The 22,998-nt window shown below is 42.9% G+C and overlaps 1 protein-coding gene across 1 annotated transcript in view; it reads left to right on the top strand.

Moving 5' to 3' along the window:
- Positions 1-1,268: 1,268 nt before the first annotated feature.
- The window catches only part of kcnq1.1 (potassium voltage-gated channel, KQT-like subfamily, member 1.1), a 287,753-nt gene continuing 266,023 nt past the window's right edge, over positions 1,269-22,998 (top strand). The window contains exons 1-2 of the mRNA XM_088934931.1: positions 1,269-1,374; positions 1,828-2,308. Of these exons, the coding sequence (XP_088791057.1) occupies positions 1,914-2,308 (395 nt within the window). The 5' untranslated portion in view covers positions 1,269-1,374; positions 1,828-1,913. The remainder of the gene's footprint in view (positions 1,375-1,827; positions 2,309-22,998) is intronic.

Below are 22,998 nucleotides of genomic sequence, written 5' to 3'. Positions count from 1 at the left end.
GAAATAAAAGCGTATACAAGAATCAAAGGCATGACAGAATGTCCGGATCTGCACAATGAGATGGGGACATTCCTGTAAATGTTTCAGCAATGAGTAATGGAATTGTTGAATTGATGAGAGGAGTTACTGTAGCTGTTATGATTGTCGTCTCAAAGCCACCTGAAGAAAGCAGTAGGATATTGGCTTTTTTACATCTTGCAGGTGTTCTGACACATAAGGGTGGCTAAGAAGGGAAGAGGGGGGGCGATGGTGTATGCAGATAAAGCTGAGCTCTCAAACAGCCTTCTTCAGGCTCAAAGTCAGAATTAATCTTTCCTTGTTCCTTTCAATGCACACTGACACAGCTGCCTACAAGAATGCACTTAGAAGTATTACAATTATGCAGCTGATTACACCAGTTGTGTATCTCTGAATACAGGAGCAACAGAACCCCGAACTCTAGGCCCCCCAGGAGTTGAGTTTGAGACCCCAAATATAAAGAGATCAGTGTCTCCCTGGGGGAGACCAGCGTCTTCTGCTCTGCTGCTCATTCTGGACTATAGGAGAGCCCGGTACAACGTGAGTTACTTACACTCCGTCATAGACCGTTGATCTGCTTCACCTAACTCTGTAGTTGGTGTCTCGCACATAAGGACAACAGCATTATTGTTGAGTGTTCAAAAAATAAAACGTCCGAAGGCTGATGCTAATATTTCATTAAGATAGTACTGAAAACATACTCATTTGTGGTTTCAGTTTTCTGGCAAATATAGTCCAGCCGTTTCCAGCTTCAGCTTTGTCCTTGAAGGCTGCCTACAGTTTAAGCAAGAGGATGAAAGTGAACAAAGTGGAAACAATTCACCAAAAAGTTTACAGAAGTTATACAAGTGTACCGGGTAGCGCCACACTTTCAAAACTGTAATTACAACTATTTTTTGCACGTTTACGGTTATATACTAATGCACTGTAACACAGGACATAAGCTTGCACTACGTTGTAATAAAAGCCACTTTCTGTCAAAATACCTTCTGTTATTTGTGCCGGTTTTGAATTTTCGATATTAAGAACATAACACATTTTAGATACCTTTAAGAGAACGGTACTGACTGTGCCCAGCCTGAATCTCTGTATTGCCTCAGTGTACAGGTAAGCTGTATTTTACGCTTACACCTTTAAATAAAGTGGTTCTGTACCGACCACGCCCACTTCTTTTCAGTGGCCATTTACGTTAGTTAAAGGAAGCCCAGCCCTTGGTTGAATTAAAACACACACATGCGGTAAGAAAAATTGCACTGTGTAAAAAGTGTTATGATTAAAAGGGTTGTTCTTTATCCCTGATTTTTTTTTTTTGCAATGAAGCAGCAAACCACTTGATACCTCTCTTAACATGTAACGGTAAGTTAAAAACAAAAGTCTAATTATCATTACTTTTTCAAACATGCTTTATTTCGTTCACTGCCAACGGAGACGCATCAAAGCCCGGGAGACTGATTATTTTCAATTAGAGAAAACTGAGCCATACTTCTTGCCTTTGAATATCCGTTTTCGGTGCGTTGACTGGAAATTCGTTTTATTTAAACAAGCACGATTAAGGTGATTGATTTTTTTGATTTAGTGATGGAAAATTAAAGATTTAGCTATTAATGCATTTTATATGTTAAAATCGGAAAAAAAACTACTAAACACAACTGCGCACGACCTTCTACGCGAAAAATTAAGCAGTACTTAAATTTTCTTTGCAAAGTGTCATTTATTATTATTATGCCTGTTCCCATTCTGGAGGGTAAGGTTGTACTAAGAAAAGGCGATGAATTCTGAGGTTTTAACGACACTACTTTTCCTGTACAGAAATAGACGCTTAAGAAGGACTTCGCCAAGGGTACTGTCACCTACTGCTTTTGGACAACCAGAGTCGTTAATTCCATTCAACCGGTATGTCATCTCCTACCTCTAAAAAGAGGAGCACATGGGTTTTTGGAAGGAGGAACTCGGCCACAAGGAAGGGTGGACCGAGCCGGCGGCCGTCGGGGCTGGAGATGTCCGAGAATGTAGGCACCCAGTCCTATGAGCCCATGCAGTCGGGGGTACAGCCGGAGAGCGGCAGCGGCCCCGACAACAGACGAGCCGGCCCCGGCTGTCACCCGGAGGACGAGATTGCTGTGGATGTCTCCCACCCGGTTCCCCCTCACCCCGGGGTGAGTTTCGACCCCAGGATGTCCGTATATAGTTGCAAGCGCCCCCTGTTTTCGCGGACCAACATTCAAGGACGAGTTTACAACTTTTTGGAGAGGCCAACTGGCTGGAAGTGCTTCGTCTACCACTTCACTGTGTGAGTCCACTGTCTTGATCTTTGGGCTGTGGGGAAAAAGGGTTAAACTGACGTACAGTCTTTTCATACTACAAAGGTTTTTTGGGGGACGCAAACTCGCTGACTTGTTTATTATCAGTAGTATTGTTATTACGTGACCATACGTCCACAACGGATAACGCGCTTGATACTACATTCTCGCCTATCGCTCGCTGAAATGCGTGGAGCTGGTTCAAGGGCATTTTTAAGTTCTGCTAGTGCCGTGGTTATACCCCTCTCAAGCATACATATGCCTTTTCCAACCCTGTGCGGACCAACCAGGACGTTTAGAACAAGGGTTTGCCTTGTAAATTGTAGTCTAAAGTACAAGACACAAAAACATAAACCGAAGGATTTTACATAGGGCTTTATTTGTGACTTTAAACATAAAACGATTTATATACAGTACTATTTAATCAATTCATAAGATAGTATTGATTGAGTTGAAAATGGGTTGTTTTGAAGCATCGAAACGAATTGATGGAAATATTATATCCGCAACTATGTACGTTAACTTTGAAACAATCTGACATTCTTGACCCTAGATGACTTTATCTCAAATGAGACCCTCAAACTAAGCCGTGATACAAATAATCTTGGCGCATATAATTTTGGTTCTTGATGTTGTGTGCCTCACCGAATGAAGTGGGTTCATAAAGTTTTTCCTCCTTCTAAACAGGTTTACGATATTTGATTTAAAAGTTATTTCTCGAATGTTCTGTTAATGTTTTGCTTGGCTGACAAGGGGAATGTCTTTTTGTAAATTTGTGCATTTGTGCATTTCACAGAGCAGCTGAGTTTCAGATGTGCTTTGTGTTTTCTGTTTTAAAAGTTGGTGTTATGGATTGGCAATATGCTTTGAGATGAAACAGGAAAGACCAAAGGAGTTCATCTAGGTAGAGCCAGAGTATGGTGCTATAAAATGCAGACTTGAATATAACAGCTTTATTAAACCAATTGGGGCATCACTCTCATAGAAAAAGCCGGACGACTGACTTGTAATGTGCACACAGTGTGCTGAAGCATTATGCGATACCTGTTGTATGTATTAAAGTGTTTTTATATTTCAGCTTTTCAGTTATTGTATGTGTACAGTTTATATCCAGGGTGTTAGGCACCAATGAGAGATAAGTAATACGTTTATTCCATGCTGAAAAGAGAAGAAAGAAAACACAACATTGTGTTTCCTTTCTTCTCTTTTCAGCATGGAATAAACCTTTACTTGTTCCTTTGCAGCCTGCGCATGCTGACGCAGCTCCCCACCTGAACTACTTCTACCCATGAGAGATGATGCATCTTGTCAGTTCTGGTTGGAGGTGTGATAGGTGGCAAAGAGCAGCAGAGTGGCTCAGGGGTCAGCATTGCTGCCTCACAGCGCTGGGGCCCTGGGTTCGCTTCCAGACCTGCCTGGAGATTGTATGATCTCCTCCTGTTCGTGATGCGTTTCTTCTGTGTGCTCCAATTTCCTCCCACAGTCCAGAGACATGCTGGTTTGAGTGTGTGACTGTGTCAATATCGGTATCTGCCCAGCGATGGACTGGCGTCCTGTCCAGGGTGTACCCTGCCTTGCGCCTGCCTCTTGCTGGAATAGACTTCGGCTCCCCCGTGGCCCTAAATTGGATGAAGTAGTTAGAAACTGGATAGGTGTGTAGGTGGCAAAATTATTCTACGTGAAAAAATGATGGCATTTTGATGGATCATTCGCAAGGGATGACTCTCGAGAAAAACTCAAGAAAACTGAAATGTGAACTTTCTGGCTGATTCAGAAACGAGTTTTGGATTTTCCTTCATGGGGGATCTGAAAGATCAGCGTTTGACAGAGGAAGCGTTCCAAGCACTACAGGACAGCCCTGTGCTCCCAGAATGCAGTTGAGCCGTTCATGGAGAAGATGGAAAATGGATGAGAATTTTAAAACCCAACAGAACAAGCTCAATCCACAATTTATTAGATACGTAGTCTGTGAATTATCCTTTCTGTGCTGACAGTGATACAGTCATTCATATAGTGACCAATGAAGTTAACAATTTAATTATCTTTATCTTAAAGGCCAGTTCTTCAGTTGCAATTCTAGTATCTATGGAACAGTGATTTCATTTTTTTCCACAAAAAATCCTAGCACAAGTAAAACGAGTCATAATGATACTGCACATCACAAAATAACCTGTTGTTCATGGGTGCAAAATGCATTTTTTTAATGATTTCATTTGTTTCATTATTTTATATCAGATGCAGTTGATGCTATTGGTGGATTTATTACAAAATAAACATGACAGTTTATATTGTATCAGTCATGCATATTGATTTAGAAATGTAATGGTTACTCATAGGGAAAAGCTAACGAAACACATTCTAATATTTTCATTTCTTTGTCTTACATCATAAGTCTAACCACCCTGTCCTCATAATATATAACCTCTTGACTCAAAACTAGATTCTTAATGGTCAATTCTCAGTGACAAGGCTTTCTTTCACTGAAAAAGAAGCAGCGCTCATCATTTATTTTATTATTAACTTTAAAGCTGTGGACTTCTGTGAACAGGCTTTATGCCAGTAAAAACAATTAACCTTGAACAATCTGGTCCAGAGAGCAGTTTACATGTATTCATGTGGTTTATGTAGAGTACTTATTAGAATTCTGTAAACAGTTGTTGGAAAGAGAATTTAAGTGCTCTTTAGAATGTAGAGAATACTTTCCACGAGATTGATGTGATCCGTTTACCAGACCGTGTGAAAGAGCCAGTGAATTCCTTTGTTTGCCCATAATACGGTGTTATTGGTGTATTGACATTGAGATTATGATGAATAATTTAATGTTAAGTCCTCATGATGTCATATGCCCCCTAACGTTATTTCTGTCAGCACCTTTTGAGTTCATCTGCAGTTGGTAACAATGTGATTATCCGTTCGTAAGCCCTGTCAGATGACGCTCTGCGTTTTCCTACAGGACCTATTTCAGTTATCGTGGGGTGGTTACTGTGGTTACTGAACATTGCCGTTCATCACTCAGAATAATTAATCGGACCCGGGCTCAGCCAGTAAAGATGTTAGTTCAGAGAGCGGGTTGAGACCCCTGAACCCATGACCATGTTACTGGTTTGTGTCTGGGTTATACCAGCAGCTGGGTCTAACCAGGATGTCTGATACTATCACAGAGAGTTGCGGCTGGGGCTGGTTTGATATGGGTTGACTAATGTTCTCTCAGCTTTTGACTTCTAGGACCAGCAGGAATATAATGAGAGATTGTGAGCTACTGTGTGACGGATTCAAATGGCTCTGACAGGGTGTGTTGGCTCATCACGCCTGCAGGCCTTCATTCTCCCTGCGTGGTACAGGGGCTGTAGCTAACGTGCTGTACCATGAAGGTTTTTAGATGCAGATCCTTCCTTGTTTGCCACTAGAGGTATGTTAACTGAACATGAACTTTTCTTTCCTGGGCTAGACAGATGGATGCACCGACCGAAATCGTCATTCTTTAGATTCATGATGCATCGCACATACAAGCCAGCAACTGAACATTCAATTTTGTTTTTAAAAAGTTAATTTTTAGTTAGAGCTGTCATGATGAGGACTGTTGTCTCCCTCTTAAGGCAAGCTTTGTCATTTTCGCTTTGCATGCATAGAGGATTAGCCTTGTGTCTGTTACTTTCCTGCTCCTTGTGTGGCAGGTTGTCCTGTAAAAGGACTTTAATAACCACAGTCCTGCCACTAGGAACTTCCAAAAAGGACACATCAAAGATGTAAATGAGTTTCACACTATTTGTATTAGTCATCTTCTCACATGGGTGGGTGCTTGGTTTGTTTTTTGTGCACAAGGGTGTCTGGGCCAGTCCATCGCCGGGCACGCACATCGCCGGGCACGCACATCGCCGGGCACGCACATCGCCGGGCACGCACGCACGCACCAATTAACCCACCAGTATGTATTTGGACTGTGGGAGGAAACTGGAGCATGTGAGCAGGGGGAGAACCAGGTCTGGAACGGAGCCCCAAGCGCCAGCGCTGTGAGGCAGCGATGCTGCCCTGTGTCACTGAGCCGCCCTCAAGATGATGCTCGTCTCAGCCAGAAGGAGGAGCTTGTTGTCGAGACAGGCACTACTCATGGGGGGGGAAAGGGAAACAACACAAGGCTTGAGCAAAGTCAGCACAGGGTTTTCCCCTGTGAAATCAAGGCAGTCTGGGGGGGTGGCAGCATTTCGATTGGTTCATGTACTTTGTTTTTTAGTAAAGGGGAGCAGCATCCTCAAAGGCGTTTTAAAAAGGGAACATGTCTGTGAATAAATGGGACCATTTGTTGTAACAAAGGAAATGCTAAGCTCTTCCTTCCCACAAGAGAAAACATGACACTCCCAGTACCCTCCACCACCACTGTTCCCAGTCAGTGCCCATGCACAGCCCCCACTTCACTGCTCCAGCTCACCCCCACCCCTTCACTCAGCACACTTCCAGAACCCTGGGTTGTCATTACAGATACACGACCACCCCTTGCTGTGTACTGTATGTAAATATAAATTCTGTGCCCTCCTTTCCAGCTGGACTGGTAATAATAAATAGCGATGCAGTTTCAGCTTCCGCTCTCTGGTTCATCGGATAATCCAAAGCAATATGTGCCAAAGAGTTTCAGCACGACTGTGAAGAGGATATTATCAATACACCTTCCAAGAGGAAGAGTTTCACGTGTAACATTCAGTTTCAACTCGTTAACCTTTGGTTTAGATGTGAGGGCAGTGACTTAAATAATTTCTCCAGTTAACAGAACACAGTAGCTCTTGAAACCTGAGAATCACAGTGGGCTTGAATAGCAGTGCGTCACCCTCCCAGTCCGGTCCAGAGCAGTACGTGAGGCTTCTCCGAGACACCGCGTGGACTGTCAAGCGTGGATATGGGTGTGGAGAGTGCCTGCACATCGCTATTTTTGAATTTTCATAGCCCTGAAAAGAGGCATTGTTTGACATGATGTTGAAAGTGAACGGCTGAACTAATTGCCGTGCTTTTGAATGGCTGTGTAATGGTTGTGACATAATGAAATGACATAATTTCACTCAACCTTTGATTGTTAGGTCAAGTTTTCTTTTGAAATTATGGTAATTTAACACCCGTTCTCTGCAAGTGGACCCATTCACCATCTTGATTAGGAATCTAGAATCCCTACAATGGATTAGACTTTAATCTCTGTACACCCACTGAATAGATCTGGAATGCTTGTGGAAGTTGTACTGAATTTAAGCCACATTATCCGTCTGGAAACACTCCATGGTGATCGTGCTGAGAAAACATGTAATCCCTTCTTGCTGTTTATAGAAGTGCACACTAAGGTCTGATTCCTGTACACCTGATGAGCTAGAAAGCAGTGGTTCTACAAGTGGGGGGGATTTTTTCCCTTGAGATTTTGAGCGTGTTTTGGACCGTGCCTGAACCGTGAAGAGCTGGACTTCACACCTGGATAAAGATCCTTTGCAGGGCACACACATACTGTAGGCTTATGGGGGTAATTTATTTAAACTGGAGAGCATGGGTTTGGATTATGGCAGGAAACTGGAATCTCCAGAGTAAATGTTGGGAGAACAAGCATACTCCACACAGTCTGGACTCAATCCCTAAACCCAGGGCTCTGAGGCAGCATAACTGACAGCCACTGTATATCCTCTTATTGGGTATCCTTTCTTTTTAAAAACTATTGTACAACGTAGTGCGTGTTTGCTGATACTGTACCTGTGGTTAAGCAGGCCTCAGAAGCAGCACAGATTTCCTGAGCAAAACAGAAATAGAAAGTGAAGCCAGAGAATGTTTTGAATGGTTGCCATACCTGCTCAGGGCAGACAGTATCTTGGGGAGAACAGGAGATAGCAGGCGGCTATTGTTGGCAGCTTCTCTGGTGTTTTGAGTAGATCGTTTGCCTTGTCCTGCCACCCTGTGACTTCTGGGTGTTTGAATGGAGGTGCCAGTAAACAGGACTGTCCGATAAAGGGCAGCTGAGAGTCTTTGCACAAGTCTTGTGCAATTCACTGTGCACTTGACTGCAAACAGTGGGGTGTTTCAACATGAGAAGCTGGTGAGAATTTCAATGTTGTAATGTGTCCTTCAGCATTTTTTCTACCTTTCCTTTGAAGCCAAAAAACAGTTGTCTAAAAAACAGTTCTGCTTTATTGCATTGTAAAGATAAGAGCACCACTGTCTCCTGTAAGACCAGTATTGTAATAATAGAAGGGAAAATCTACACTGATGTGTTTTTATTGTACAAGTAATATTGCTCCTTGGGGTAACAAAATCCTGGGATGAAGTCATAGCTAATTAAATCAAAATAACAGGTTCTCAGTGTTTAGAATTTAAGTTGTCAAATTGCCTACATTTTTATAATATTCAAATTGACACAATTTTAATTAATACGTGAATAGCAAATGATATGACTAAGCTCACCCACATAATAATGAAGGATGCATAGTTGCTCTAGACATGATTAAAGGCCCTCTATCTATGAAAGAAGTTGCTCAGTGTTTTGTGACTGTCAGATTACGTTCTGGAAGGCAGAGGGTCACCATACTGGAACAAGACTGTCACAGCTGTCTAAATCATCTACATAATAATCCTTTTCACACCTCAGTGGCTACAGCACAAGAAAGAACTCGTGCACCAGCGGAATGGCTGCATGAAAATGAAAGGTGCAAGCTTGGAGGCTGCTCAGGGGTGATACTTTCTGTTGGTGGCAGTAAGAGCAGTGAAGTGTTTTTTCCTACATATGAATACAGGTATTTTGGCAAACCTGATGGAAGACGTGAGAGTCATGTTTAGCGTTACTTTGATTATTGCATTAGTGGAGCCATCCGGTGGGTTGGTGGAAACCTTATTGATCAGGGATACATGGACAAAATCCTTGAGCCAGACAATGCACAACCACGCAGTACTCGAACTAAAGGGACTTTAAGGAAAAATGTCAAGGTCTAGCTGTGGCCAGCCTTTTCTCCTCTCCTCAAGCAGAATACAGTTGGCAGCAATTTGCCAATGCTGCCAACAAGAGAAATCCTTGATGAGTCAGTCTTTCCCAGCTGGCTACACAGGAAGCACAGGAAGAGGGTGGAACATCCCACAGCAGTCTGTGCAGGGGCTGATCGAGTACTGTATAGACCTTAACACTACCGGAACTGTGCTAATGCTCACGGAAGTCATACCGACTTTTCAGTCCAGTCAGTCGGTCTGAGGGCAGAAGTCCAATTGTTGGTTGTGTCCAGATTTGTTGGCTTCTGTGCATGTTTGTGTCTGTGTGTGCTTTAAGATGAACTGGTGTCCCGTCCAAGATGTATTCTGCCTTGTGTCCCTTGCTTATTGGGTTAAGGTCTATGTCTAATTGATAAAGTGGTTAGAAAATGGGTGGATGGATAGCAGGCTGAGTTATGTCTGTTGTCTTTCCATCAGACCTACTGTATACTCCAGCTAATCTTCCCAAAGCATGATGACATTTTTATTTAATTATTACATTCTGCTTTCTTAAAGATATTATCTGCTGAGCATTTCCAGGACAAAGGAGATTTCCTTTCTCACCGTGTCTTGCTAGACTGTAAATGCAAGCAGTTTTGTTAGCTGTTGCCACAATTCTCTGTAGATTTAATAGTAATTTCATATGCTTTGTGAGGATAGATTGCTTTCATAATTTAAGTTGTAGAATGAAGAGTGTCTTTTAATTTTGGTGTGTGACAATCTCATTGCAGTTAGAGGCGATTTTCCATTGCCAAGAATCTGTCCAGCCTTATCAGCTGAAGTTCCAGTGCTAGGCATTCCAGATGGATACATTATGCTAATCACTGAGAAGGTCTGATGCAGTCATACTATAAATGCATATGCTGTGTAACCTAAATTTGTAACAATAAAAATGGTCGAAGACAGTTCATAGAGAGACTTGCACATGTGTTTTCATTGTTGTTAATATATATTTTGAGCTTAAATATACAGTGTAGGTTGGCACAGTGGCACAGGGGTCAGCAGTGCTGCCTCGCAGCGCTAGGGCGCTGGGTTCGATTCCGGACCTGGGTGCTGTCCGCGTGGCGTTTGTATGCTCTCCCCATGTTTGCGTGAGTTTTCTCTGGGTGCTCCGGCTTTCTCCAGCAGTCCAAAGACATACTGCCAGGTTAAGTGGGGGAAAACTGGCCCCGGTGTGAGTGTGTGAGTGTGTGAGTGTGAGACTGTGGATCGGTGTGTACTCTGTGAGGGGCTGGTGGCCCATCCAGGGTGTGTCCTGCCTTGCGCTCACTGCTTGCTGGAATGGGATCTGGCCATGACTTTGGGTTGCATAAAGCAGTTAGAAAATGAATGGATGGATAGACAGCCTATTCATGTTTTCTTTCTATGCTGTTAGAGGTATTAGCTCTGTGTTTTGGTTTCTTACAAGACTTATATAGAACTACCACACAGCTATTCTTTTATGAATTGCCAATTGAAATGAGCTGTTATTTCCTTCTCAAGTTCATCTGGTTTTATGTCAAGCTATTGCGTTAGCTGTTCAAGCCTGTAATTCTCTCCTCTTCTATTTCAGTCTGCCTTTTTGTTCATAATATTACCTTTAGCAGACAATAATTTCTCATGGACCTGCAAGATTATTACCACGCCTGTACTTAACACTCATCCTAATATACGGTTTTACAAGCTCAGGAGGGGGGCCCATCACCTGGGCTTCATTCATTTGTCAATTTTTGTTAAACTATCTCCATGTTTTCCTAAAACTTCGTAAAAACATGGTAAAACTTAAGTGACAAAACACAAAATCTGTTATCCACCGTAAACCTAGACTCCCCAAGTTCAATACTTAGTACAGTTTGTTCGGTATTATCTTACAGTGTGTCATTACACAATTGTTCTAGCAAAGAGTGCGTGTAGTTCCAGCGCTTTGTTTTTTTTCAGTCCTTCTTTCAACATTCAGAATAGTGGATTGCATTGTTTTTCCTTGCAGATCTATCTCATCTATATAAAAAAAGCTTGTTTGGCAGGCGGAGTTGCTGAAGTCTGTTTTGTTCTAGGAAGGGTCAGTGAAACATTTTTGAAGTGCCTCTGGTGTGCTTTACATTGGCTTTTATGGCTTGCAGAATCTGAGGGTTTTGGGGGTGATGGTGCTCTTATCAACGCTCGGAAGCCTGGTAGCCACTGACTCAGTCTCAGCCCCTGATCTCTGCAAACTCCCCTGGCGAAGAGCCAGAGCTCACATTTCTGGAGCCTCCGTCTTTGCCATGAAAAGTTACACGACTAAGGAAAATACTGATTTATCCTGCTGTGGGCTGCTGACTGTTCCTTTCCTGCTCCAGTATGAAACATCCAGTTCGGCATGGTGGCATAGTGCTCAGCATTGCTGTCTAGCAGAGCTGGGGCCCTGGGCTCAGTTCTGGACCCAGACTGCTGTCGACATGGGGTGTGTATGTACTCCCTGTGTTCATGTGGGTTTCCTCCCACAGTCCGAAGACACACTCGTAGGTTAATTGGCCCTGGTGTGAGTGTCTGTGCCTGTGTGTGCTGCAATGGACTGCAGTGGACTGGTGTCCCATCCAGGGTGGATCCTGACTTGCACCCTTTGCGTGCTGGGATAGGCTCTGGCTCCTCAGTCACCCTTTATTGGGTGTTAACATCCTTCTTAACTCTGGTTACTTTAGCATCCCTCCAGTTGTCTCCTGATTCCCTCCAGGGTTCAGAATAGCTCATTCTTCTGGCCAGAAGGGTTTAATCCAGAGAGTGGCTGCCATATCTTCATACTTACCACTAAACCACATGAAAGCTCACTATGTAAGTGACATTGTCTGCATTTCTTGGAATGTTGTATATTACATTGTTATTGATGCTTACTGTTCACGGTTCCTAATCTCAGAGAGTGCAGCAGCAGCGCACAGTAACAGGAGCTGAGCCGAACTGAAGCTTGCAGAGTGTACATTTGCTAGCGTGAGAACCTCTCGCGTCTTTCATGGGCAGTGGAGCTTGTTTGGCAGCTGAGCAGCTTTTCTGGATCACTTTGAATACCGAAAGTGTCCATATGCCCTTTGATTTGTCAGCACAGTCTTTTTACAGCTTGATTTTCTTCCAGCTGAGCCTATAAACGTGTGGTCTAAATCAGTTGGTGTCTCTAAATTGCCCCTCTTATGATCGTGTGAAATACTGCATGGGTGTGTGCACTGTGATGTACTGGCGTACCGATTGACAGTAGTCTAGATTGGCAACTCGCATGAAGACCCCTGGGCTAAATTGCAATGATATTCGGCATGAACGTGCATCATGTTTAACAAGCTGCAGGCTGAAAGAGGTGGTAACATCTCGAGCATTGCTCCTCTCTGCAGATGAAGTCAGCTCCGGTTGGATTGAGCAGACGAGCTGGGGAACGGCTCATCACTGGGAGACCCCACGAGGGGGTGGGGCAGGACGAGCTGGATCGGGGGCGTGACAAGACAGTCCAGTGGCCACCAGGGGGTTGGGAACTGAGCTAAGGTGCGGGAGCATGTTGTATGTCATGTGGACGACTAATAGAGTCCAACTAAAGAAGGAAATCTCTGCAGCATGAGGAGACAGGAGAGGAACCGCTACACAAGTTCAACACGAAGCACATAAAACTATAGCATAGGCCTTATCTGAAAAAATCACATCACCTTAATACTTTCAAGGCAGAAAAGTGATGCCTATTAACATACGTTAACTCATTCAAAATGCTGACAATTTGTTTTCTTCTGAACTGGTCCTGTCATCAAAATGTTGACATTATGAAAAATGTTTCATTATTATCTTTGGGAGGAAAGCATGGCGGAATTGTTTCAGTTGTTTGTCAAATTGTGGTACCACACATGCCAACGTTTTGGAACTTACACTGGAGTGACTCATAATAATATATAATTATAACCCAGTTTGTTTTTTCATATTTAATACCATGTTGGAATGTGCATGGCCGCTGTTCCATCCACCCATCCTCTAACTGCTTTATCTGGGACAGGGCTGTGGGGGGGCTGGAGCCTATCCCAGCAAGCAGCGGGCGCAGGCTAGGGCCTCTAACCGGCCGTTAGCCACCGTGCCATTGTGCAACCCACATCAAAAACATATTCTGGATTCTACGTTTTTGATGAAAGCACGGTTTTAATGTGCTTTCCTGATTTTATTTGGGTTAGTAACTTTGAATGGAGCTAGAAGGATGGATGGTAAAGTTTGTTTTAAGTGGGCTTAACGGGTTTCCTAGATTAGTGCACTTGAGGATTTGCGACCAGGTAGATCACCTGTTGCTGCCTTCTCCTACCCTGACCTGGGCGGGTCTCCGAACGACAGAGGGCTGGGCCTGGGCAGGACTCCGAGTGACAGAGGGCTGGGCCTGGGCAGGACTCCGAGTGACAGAGGGCTGGGCCTGGGCAGGACTCCGAGTGACAGAGGGCTGGGCCTGGCCAGGACTCCGAGTGACAGAGGGCTGGGCCTGGGCAGGACTCCGAGTGACAGAGGGCTGGGCCTGGCCAGGTCTCCGAGTGACAGAGGGCTGGGCCTGGCCAGGTCTCCGAGTGACAGAGGGCTGGGCCTGGCCAGGTCTCCGAGTGACAGAGGGCTGGGCCTGGCCAGGACTCCGAGTGACAGAGGGCTGGGCCTGGGCAGGACTCCGAGTGACAGAAGGCTGGGCCTGGGCAGGACTCCGAGTGACAGAGGGCTGGGCCTGGGCAGGACTCCGAGTGACAGAGGGCTGGGCCTGGCCAGGTTTCCGAGTGACAGAGGGCTGGGCCTGGCCAGGTCTCCGAGTGACAGAGGGCTGGGCCTGGGCAGGACTGCAATGGGAGACCTCTAGGTAAACCAGCTTGCTGCTCTAGGTGGTGTTAGTGGACCGGTAGGTGTTGTTCTTCCGTCCTGACCAGAATGCCCCAGTAAGGTGCAGGGGGACACCTGTGTTGTAGGAGGTGCTCAACCTCTGGGTCATTAAAGACACATTTACACTGAGAGCATAGGAGTGTTAGACCACTGTGGGGTGTAAAACTCTGGTGTACTGTCTAAATTCTGATCTGTTTCCCCTTCATTCAGCTGAATTAAGACCCATACTGAAGTTTCTCCTGTCCTCACCTGTTCTGCTGCATAGTAGGGCTGTTGTTCAGTAAAATATAAGAATCTAGTAGAAATTACTCTTGCATGGTCAGACAAATGAATGATTTCTGTCTTGTTTTAATTGTTTAAAGACAAAAATTTGTTTTAGCAAAATTTCGGCAAAAAAAAAATCCAAATTGTGTTGGGTCATTGCCCAGAATTTATCCAAACAAATCCAGGTGATGAATGACAGATGTACTTTCGACTGCCACACACCTGTTGTATAGTATAAAGCATCATATATTGTACAGGATGTGTCCTGAAGCTGTGGTATAGTGGTATTGTTATTCTCAAGTGATGCGAGAATGCTCCACATGTTCATTTAAGATTAATGTTTTTTTACATCTGAGTAGAAGAAAATATCATGTGGCCTGCTCTGTTATCTGTTGGTATCTTGTTTAAAAACAATAAGGGAAGTGGAACCTAGGTGGCTTAGCTAGTGAAGACGCCCATTTGGTGAGATTTACAACAGGGACTCCCATGAACAACTTCCATCACTAGATGCAAACTCTCCTGCAGTGTGAAACATGCTGGATGTTTCAGGAGAAAGCCTGCACAGTCATTATGTTGCTGAGATGGGTGATGTAGCAGTAAAGCCCAAGTGGATTAATAGTCAAGGATTCCAAATTGGAAGGGCACAAATGAAAAGTGAATGGAAATTAAAAATCAGAATTCTGCACATTGATCTTTGTGTGTCCTGCACAGTCGTCATTGTCACACATCTTGGAAGGATGCTAGCAATATTAGCTTTACAGCTCCTAGTTACCAGTAAACTGATTAAATGTGTCAATCATAAGAAATGTTATAATTTATTATTGATTTTTAAGGTCATTCAGATGAGGCCAGTTGTTTGGGTTTCCCAAGTCTAGTTTCGTTTTGAGCTTACCCTTCTTCTTCTAGAGCACATTTTGCTTCGCCTGCAAAATATTTGCTTCATAAATAATGAAGTTTTGCTTTTCGCTGCCTTGCTTTCATTACTTGCTTTTTATTGTCTGCGCTGCTGCAGGACAGGGCCTTCAGGCAGTAGGGAACAATGAGCTGTTGTGTCTGCATCATTGTACAATGGATCTGCTGCAAACCCTTACTTCAGAATTGGGTCAGAATTGTAGTCAAGGGGTTGCGAACATACAATTTAAAAACATATAATAAACAGTCTGTAATTAATACACAAGTAAAGCATTTGCAGTGGTCAAAGCTACCTTTTATCAGTAACTATAGTATACTATTAAGGTTAGAGACATGGTTTTTATTAGGGATTTGTTATTAGTCTACAGCAGAGGTTGGTTATCATCATGTTTATGTCACTCTGTATGTTCTTTGTAAGTTTCACCCAGAACTGTAGGTTGGGATCTCTGCCTATTGAGAAGTTTTTGTAGGCTTGGCTGTCTTGATGTCTGTTTAGTGTGGTAGATGCAGGATATAGACCGCTGCAGCCAGCGAGCATGCTGTCAGGAATGAGAAACAATTTGTCATGTGCAGAACAGCACTAGAGGCTCTGTCAGGATCCCGGCATCTCTGGGCGGTAGATGCTAGTGCTCATTTCCTTTCGGTTCACTCGGCCACATCTGCGGATCCCTTCGCTGGAGAGAAAGACCCCAGGTGTTGTTTTTTAGTCAAGGGGCGGTAAAAGAGGAAATGAATCTGGTGCATTTTACATTTCTTTCTGAAACCATTCTTTTATATTCTCTGTGCGTATGTGCCAGTATTGCTTTAATAAAACAGTTGCATCATGGTATTTATCCATGTAGCCTTTTCTTTTCCCTGTTGCTCACTGACCCTGAGCCTTGAGGCTTTCTCTTTCTTTGTTTTTTCATGTTGGTTCTCTCAGCTGTCAGTGCTTCATATTGAACATCTGCAGATGGAAACTTACATTGTATCCTTATTTTGTGTTATCTGAACAAGCTGGTGAATGCAGGTTGTAAGAAGGGTCACTGTCTGTGGTCGCTGTGGTGTGCAATAATTACTCAACCATATTTATTGGAGATGAAACTTCATGATTGTCTTGCTTGACTGCCATGTGACTGTGAACCTGTGCAAGCTCTGTGCTCCTCTACAGCTCATCATGCGTCTTAGTAATGCTGCACAGATCCCATGCATACATAGGCTGGTGAGAAACGAGGCAACCCGCCTAATCAATCACATGTTGTCCAGAGTAGATGTTGCAGAACTTGATGCGATCAGACACAAGAGATGACAAGAAATGTTTCCTTTTTATTGTCATTTTAGTTTAAAAAGTTTGCTGCAATAATGAGCAACTGTCTGTTAATTTCCAGACTTTGCTACTAGCTTGTTTTTACAACTTTGTTATCCTACCCTTTTGCATCATAATTGTCTGCGCCTTTATTTGTATTTTGTGGATATTTCGCTGGTAGATATGGAGAGTCCAAATGTTTTTTTCAAGGTGAGTTTGGGCTTTTATTCTCACACATGGGTGTTCTCACAACCTGGCAATTGTGTTTGAACTGTACAAAACACAAAGAGTGAGCTTGCACAGTTCTCTCTCTCTCTCGTTCTTTCTGTGGCAGGGGCAAGGAAGTATAGAGGATGTGAGATATGTTTTATACTTGTGTCCTCGCATCCTTTCCCGGTTTAGATTATATCCAGGTTATTAACTTCCTGCTTAGCTTTGCCACTTTGCATCCTGTCTGTCTCTGTCTCTGTCTCTGTCACCTTCTCTGCATCTCAGTTCTCCTTACCTGTTGAGGCTGTGGTTCAGGGCTGGGATTTGGAAAAGCTTGTCCTTCTGGCCCGGCTGTCTGTCAGTGAAGTGGATTGGAGCTGTCATCTCTTTGTACCTTCCTTCTCACCAGACACCAAGTATTAAGAGCTTGAGTACTGAGATTAGCTGATTCATCTTGGTTTCAGGTCACGGGCTCTGAGGTGAGATGGGGAAACTGCAACAGCGAAGTGTCATTATTTTCTGCAGACATTGATAATCTTTACTGTATACTTTGCCTTTTCTAAATTCCCATTCATTCCTGTTGGAGGAATAATCCCTGTTGCGATGAATGTAGTACACGTTGTAACATAAATCCTGCACGTACAGTCCTGTGTTTTCGTCAGTTGTGTTTTAAAGAGAAAATTGGATCATAATTTGAAAGAGCTTCTCTTACGTACTGTAAGTACATTCCAAACTCATGTGACGAGATTGAATTCCAAAGAACTGTGTTAAAAGGGATTGCTTGCAGGCTGGAGCACACACCCTGGTGTGCAGAGCAAATGAATTCCTGAAGCCTCACATAGATTATACCGAAAAACAAATGTGTTAGTTTTGCAAAATTATCACTTAATGTGGGGGGAATTTAAATCTAAACACAAGGAGGGTATTCATAAAAAATAGTGTGCCAAGAGCTGGGTACAGAATGTCACCGCCCTAGAGACCTAGACAGTGTGGAGTACTCCCACTACAAGGGACGTGGTCTTCTGGCATAATGATTTTCACTGCTGTTTGCTTTGAACCCATTAGTCACAGCCGATCAGATCCCAGCAAAGAGTCCTGTAACCATCCATCCATTTGATAATAATAAGAGACCATTTATAAAGAAAGGGGGCAAATGTGTTCAATTGCCATATGAGCAGTATTGGAATGGAAGGTGGTGGGAAACATTCTTATATAAACATCGACAACAGGTTTGCCCCACACGTCACTGCAATGATCCAGTTGCAAGGAAATGAGCAGTTTTGCAAGCACAGGAACTTCACAACTCTGCATTTCATTCTCTGTTCTCAAGAGGTTTTTTCTTTTTGGCCTTTGTCTTGTATCCTGATCAGAAACAAGGAAAAAATAATTAAGCAATTTATGGGAGCCTGTAACCAGATTCTGATGAGATGCAACTTACAACAACTGTCCGCTATAAATTTGCCTGTGCTCCTCAACCCAAGGTTATGTCATGCTTATTTGTTTTGTTTTGCTGTACCTTACGTTGTTTATGCCCTGGTGCTCCAGAGTTCACTTTTATAAGGGTCTTTTTTATAAGAGCAGCAGTACATTAAGACCAAAGAGACCTTATCTGTGCTTATCAGAACTGGTGAAGTATGGAGCATTGCCTTGAAACATCACATTAATGTAGTCAGAGTTCTTTACTTTGTTAGCCTGTTGTGTCAGATATTGTAGCTCCTGCGTCAGTCGTGATGTCACCGTTGCATTCCTTCTGATGTGTACATCTGTGATACGAGTGTGCTCTTGCAACAAAGATGGAATTAAAAATGTGCAGTGACTGTGTGCAGACGGATTGCCAAGAATTGTTCCAGTGGCCCTTGCAGGACCTCTATCAGTGCTTGCCTTTTCTTCCTGAGCCGGCTGTGCTCATCTTCAAGGGCCTGGAACGTGTCTAACTGCAGCTTTCAAGGAAGGGTTGACTTTCAGTGAAATTAACAATATCTCTGTGACTAAATCAAATGCACTGTCGCAGGGTTAATAAATCGCTGGAATTTCCTGCCTCTCGTTCATGTTGTAATTATCAATACTTTAAGAAACCATCTGGCTGAATGCCATATGTCAAAAAAGCGACTCCCTTTTCTTGCCAAAAGGATTGAAGAAACTTTTGAGTTTTGTCTGTAGTTATATTTGCTTAGAGGCAACCATGGATGATATGTGTCTTGAAATGATCAAGATCTGCAGGCAGCGGAGGATGTGAAAGTGGGTTCAGCTGAAAAATAATTGGATCAGTTTTACTCTTTTCCTTGGTGTAGTGCGGCTGATAACTCACAGGGGGTCCTGGAGGGCCAGTCTGTCTGGAGTTTTCAAAGTCTCTTTGAAGTAGGAGCATCTAAAGAGCAGGGAGAAGTTGTTAAGTTGTTCCCATGAAGCCAATGGTGGGATGATTGAGGCTGTTAAGAGCTGAGATTGAGGTTGAGGAATGAACCCTGCAGACACACTGGCCCCCTGGGACCAGGGCTGCCCACCGGTCACTTGCAGAGACTGGAAAACACGCTTGGTTTCTGATCCCGAGGAATAAACGATACAGTAATACTTTTTCTGAGAAATCAGAAAAATCAGGCATCATCCTGTAAAATAACTTTTAGATACAGGATACGGGGAACGTTTACTCCCCTGACAACCACCCTGAGCCCCTATAACTGCACAACACCCCTTCGTTTTAGCACATAACCACTAACTACACGTGCCCATGAACAAACAACAGACGTTTATACAGGACTCGGCGATGTCATTTGGGTCCAACTGCAAGTCATTCTGTAGTGTTTCTGCAAGGATTTGTGCTTTTTCAGCTCTTTGGATCATTTGCCAATGAGCAGTAAGATCTTTAACAATGCGCAATCTGACATCTGGTGAGGTTACTGATGCTGAAATTAGCAACAAAAAACAATTTTATTCAAAATGTTAAAAGTTTTGATAAACAGAAAATTGCAATGAAAAGAGTTACCTCTGAGGTATTTGTCTTGAATCCCCCCAAAATTGTAAGTTGTATTTAATTGAAACTAGTGGTTTGAAGGTTATAGAGAGTTAAAACATACATTTACACTTTTTCTGCAGTTGTTCCACTATTGTAAGATACAGGTTTTTATAAAACGTGAAATCAGCAGTCTCAGAATTATTTTCTGGGGATGCCAAATTAACCTAATTAATTTCTTAGTGAATTTCCTTAGAGACTTTCATAGTTGAATACACATAACATTTAATTAAGTACTGTTACTGATAAAACTCTCATTACAATTATACAGCTAAACAACTCAAAACCTTAGTATCTGACTGAAGGCTTGGCTGGAGTGAGCCATTCCAGTGTAGTCCACTTCAATGTTTCACTGCAACTGTATAGAATTTGTAATGTTGAAAATGATGATGCTATTGATCAATGAAAGAAGTGAGGAGTTGACACTTTCAGAATTTTACAGTACTATGGATTGGAAAGGTCAGTACAAAACATCTGTTAAGGTTGTGCAGCAATATGTCATACGCAACTTTGACTAGGAGACAATTATTAAATAAAAGTGGATATGATGTAATGCCAAAATGCTTTGGTGTTTGTTGTCTGATGCCTGGAGCACAGTCTTAATTGGTTGAGCTTTGAAGTTGCTAGACATGGTGCATGCTGGTGGTAAACTGGAAACTGAAAAAGAGGTTTAACTTTATTTTTACAGTAAAACTGAAGCTATATTCAGACTCCCCGAGTTAATAAAGAAAGTTAACAATACTGAAGGCAAAACTGAAATGCTGTTACATCTGTTAGTGTACTTTCACCTTCTGCTGAAATGTACTAATTCTTCTGATCCAGTATTAACCTGAGGGCTGAAAAAATATAATATATATATATAAATGTGTGTAATGATAATACAGTAGTACCAATTAAATACAGTACAGTTAAGTGTAGTAAACCTACAACAATTTAAAACATTAAAAGCAGATTAATAATACAGAGTGATAATAAATCTGTACACATCAAACTCTGAGATCTTCAGTGTAAATGCTAACAAGATCTTGGTTATATTAATGAAACAGCGTGCGAATAAATACTAAATACAATGAGGAAAACCTGTGAAATTTGGAAGTGACAACAGAGCTGTGTAGTCATGGAGCCCACATGTAGCAGATAAGATCTCAGAACAGGAGTGAAGAAGGTGCTGTGTCATCTGCCTGAAATGATGCACAATCTCCTCCCTGCCACAAACATCCTCCTCATGAGCTTTCTTTTCAGGTCTGTCCAGGGTCCCAGCTTAGACCCCTGTCATCGGCTTTTTATACGTCGCTTCCACAGCATGGCATGGTGGCACAGTGGCCAGCATTGCTACCTTGCAAAGCAGGGGCTCTGGGTTCAATTCCTGGGGTGCTGTATGTGTGGAGTTTGCATGTTCTCCCCGTCTTAATTTGTGTTTCATCCATGTGCTCTGGTTTTCTCCCACAGTCCAAAGACATATTGGTAGCTTAATTGGCTGGCGCCCCCTCCAGGCTGTGCCTTGCCCCTGTTGCTTGTCAGGACAGGCTCTGCCTTCCCTGCGACCCTGAATAGCACAAAACAGTTAGAAAATGGGTGGATGGAAGATTATTACTGTATATACAGTAGTAAAGGTTTTGAATGCAATTCCACTCATTTTTTTCAATTTAAGAACAACACAACTCTTTCTTACTTTAATACAGATGGGTGGTTCTCTCTCTCCCAGTATGGCAAATTTTTGGTGCAAGTAGTTAAAAGTTAATTATTCCTTTTAGAAACAATTATATGTGTATCAAAAAAAATCTCAAATAAGGATTATAAGTTGAAAAGAGAACTTGTCCTTGGAAAACAGTGCTTTGCCATACTTTCCTCTTAAACTGCATTTCCACTGGAGCGAAGGAAACATCCAGAAAAACTGCGATAACTTCAGATTCTGTCTGAGGTTTGTGAGGTAATTTCACACTCTTTATCACTTGTGTGTTTGTATAACAGCATAAAGCATGGTGATTGCAGTTTACCAGTGGTGGAAACATTGAAAAACATTGCATGTCATCTTTGTTATTCCTGGGTTTTTGTATTGTTAGTGGAAAGGCAGTCTGCCCTATCTCTAGAAACAAAACAAATTTATCTTTCTTTCATACAACAGCCACAGAAGTCACATTGAATGGAGTTGTTTTCTTTAGGAACCCAGAAGTGACCTTGAAGCATAGAGCTTTATGAAGGAAATGTGAATGATATCAGTTGGACCGGTTTCCCAGCTCAGGTGTGCCAACAGCACTTTTCTACTGCAGGGAGGTTGAATGTTATTGATTAGTTGGTGTTGATATGGTTTCTTTATGAATAAGACCACCCAGTCAACCTTTTTTTTCTAATGACCCCTTAAAGTTGCAAGTTCTCCATTGCTTTTAAAATTGTTTCTTTTTACTATAAAAGGTAGGTCCCTGAGCGATGTCTTTTGTATGTGTAAGTGTGTTAACAACAGATGCCGAATGATAAAAAAGTGCTCAAATTATGTATTGTGGAATATCTCTCCTCACAAGTCAGTGTGGTTCTGTGATGTGCTGAAGATAACTTGGTTTAACACCAACAGTTGTTGATGCATTGCACTGCATTAACCCTTTACCCTTCACTTGCATAGAAAAAGCAAGTTAAAATGCCCCTTGTAATCTCTTTTTTCATATTTTAAGGGAGAGCATGAGTTGGTAAATTCTGTTGGTCACTTACTGGGCTGAATATTAAATTTTTAATTTAATTTTTGATCTTGGCCATTCAGCTAGGGTGGCACGATGGTGCAGTAGCCGGCATTGCTCAACCACGCAGCGCTGGGGCCCTGGGTTCAGTTCTGGACATTAGATGCTGTCTGTGTGGAGTTTGTATTTTCTACCCATGTTTGAATGGGTTTTCTCCAGGAGCTCCAGTTTCCTCCCACAGTCCAAAGACATTCTGGTGGGATAAATGGCTAATGGGAAAACTGGCCTGGTGTCTGTGTGTGTCCTGTGATGGACTGGCGTTCATCCAGGGTGTATCCTGCCTTGTGCCTGTTGTGTGCTGGGATAGTCTCCGGCTCCCCCATGACCCTGAATTGGATGGAGCGTAAGTTGCAGTGTAGAATAGTTATGGCTCCTGTAACGTAGCAAAAGAGACTGGAGGGGTGAACAGCCCACCATCACTCCAGTGAATGAAGGAGCTCCGTCAGTGTTGTCACAAGGGATCAGGGA

Source organism: Atractosteus spatula, chromosome 16, assembly GCF_055471065.1.
Source record: "Atractosteus spatula isolate fAtrSpa1 chromosome 16, fAtrSpa1.hap1, whole genome shotgun sequence".
Classification (NCBI taxonomy): domain Eukaryota; kingdom Metazoa; phylum Chordata; class Actinopteri; order Semionotiformes; family Lepisosteidae; genus Atractosteus; species Atractosteus spatula.
Note: the sequence above shows the minus strand (reverse complement) of the source record. Positions and strands in the feature narration are given on the sequence as shown.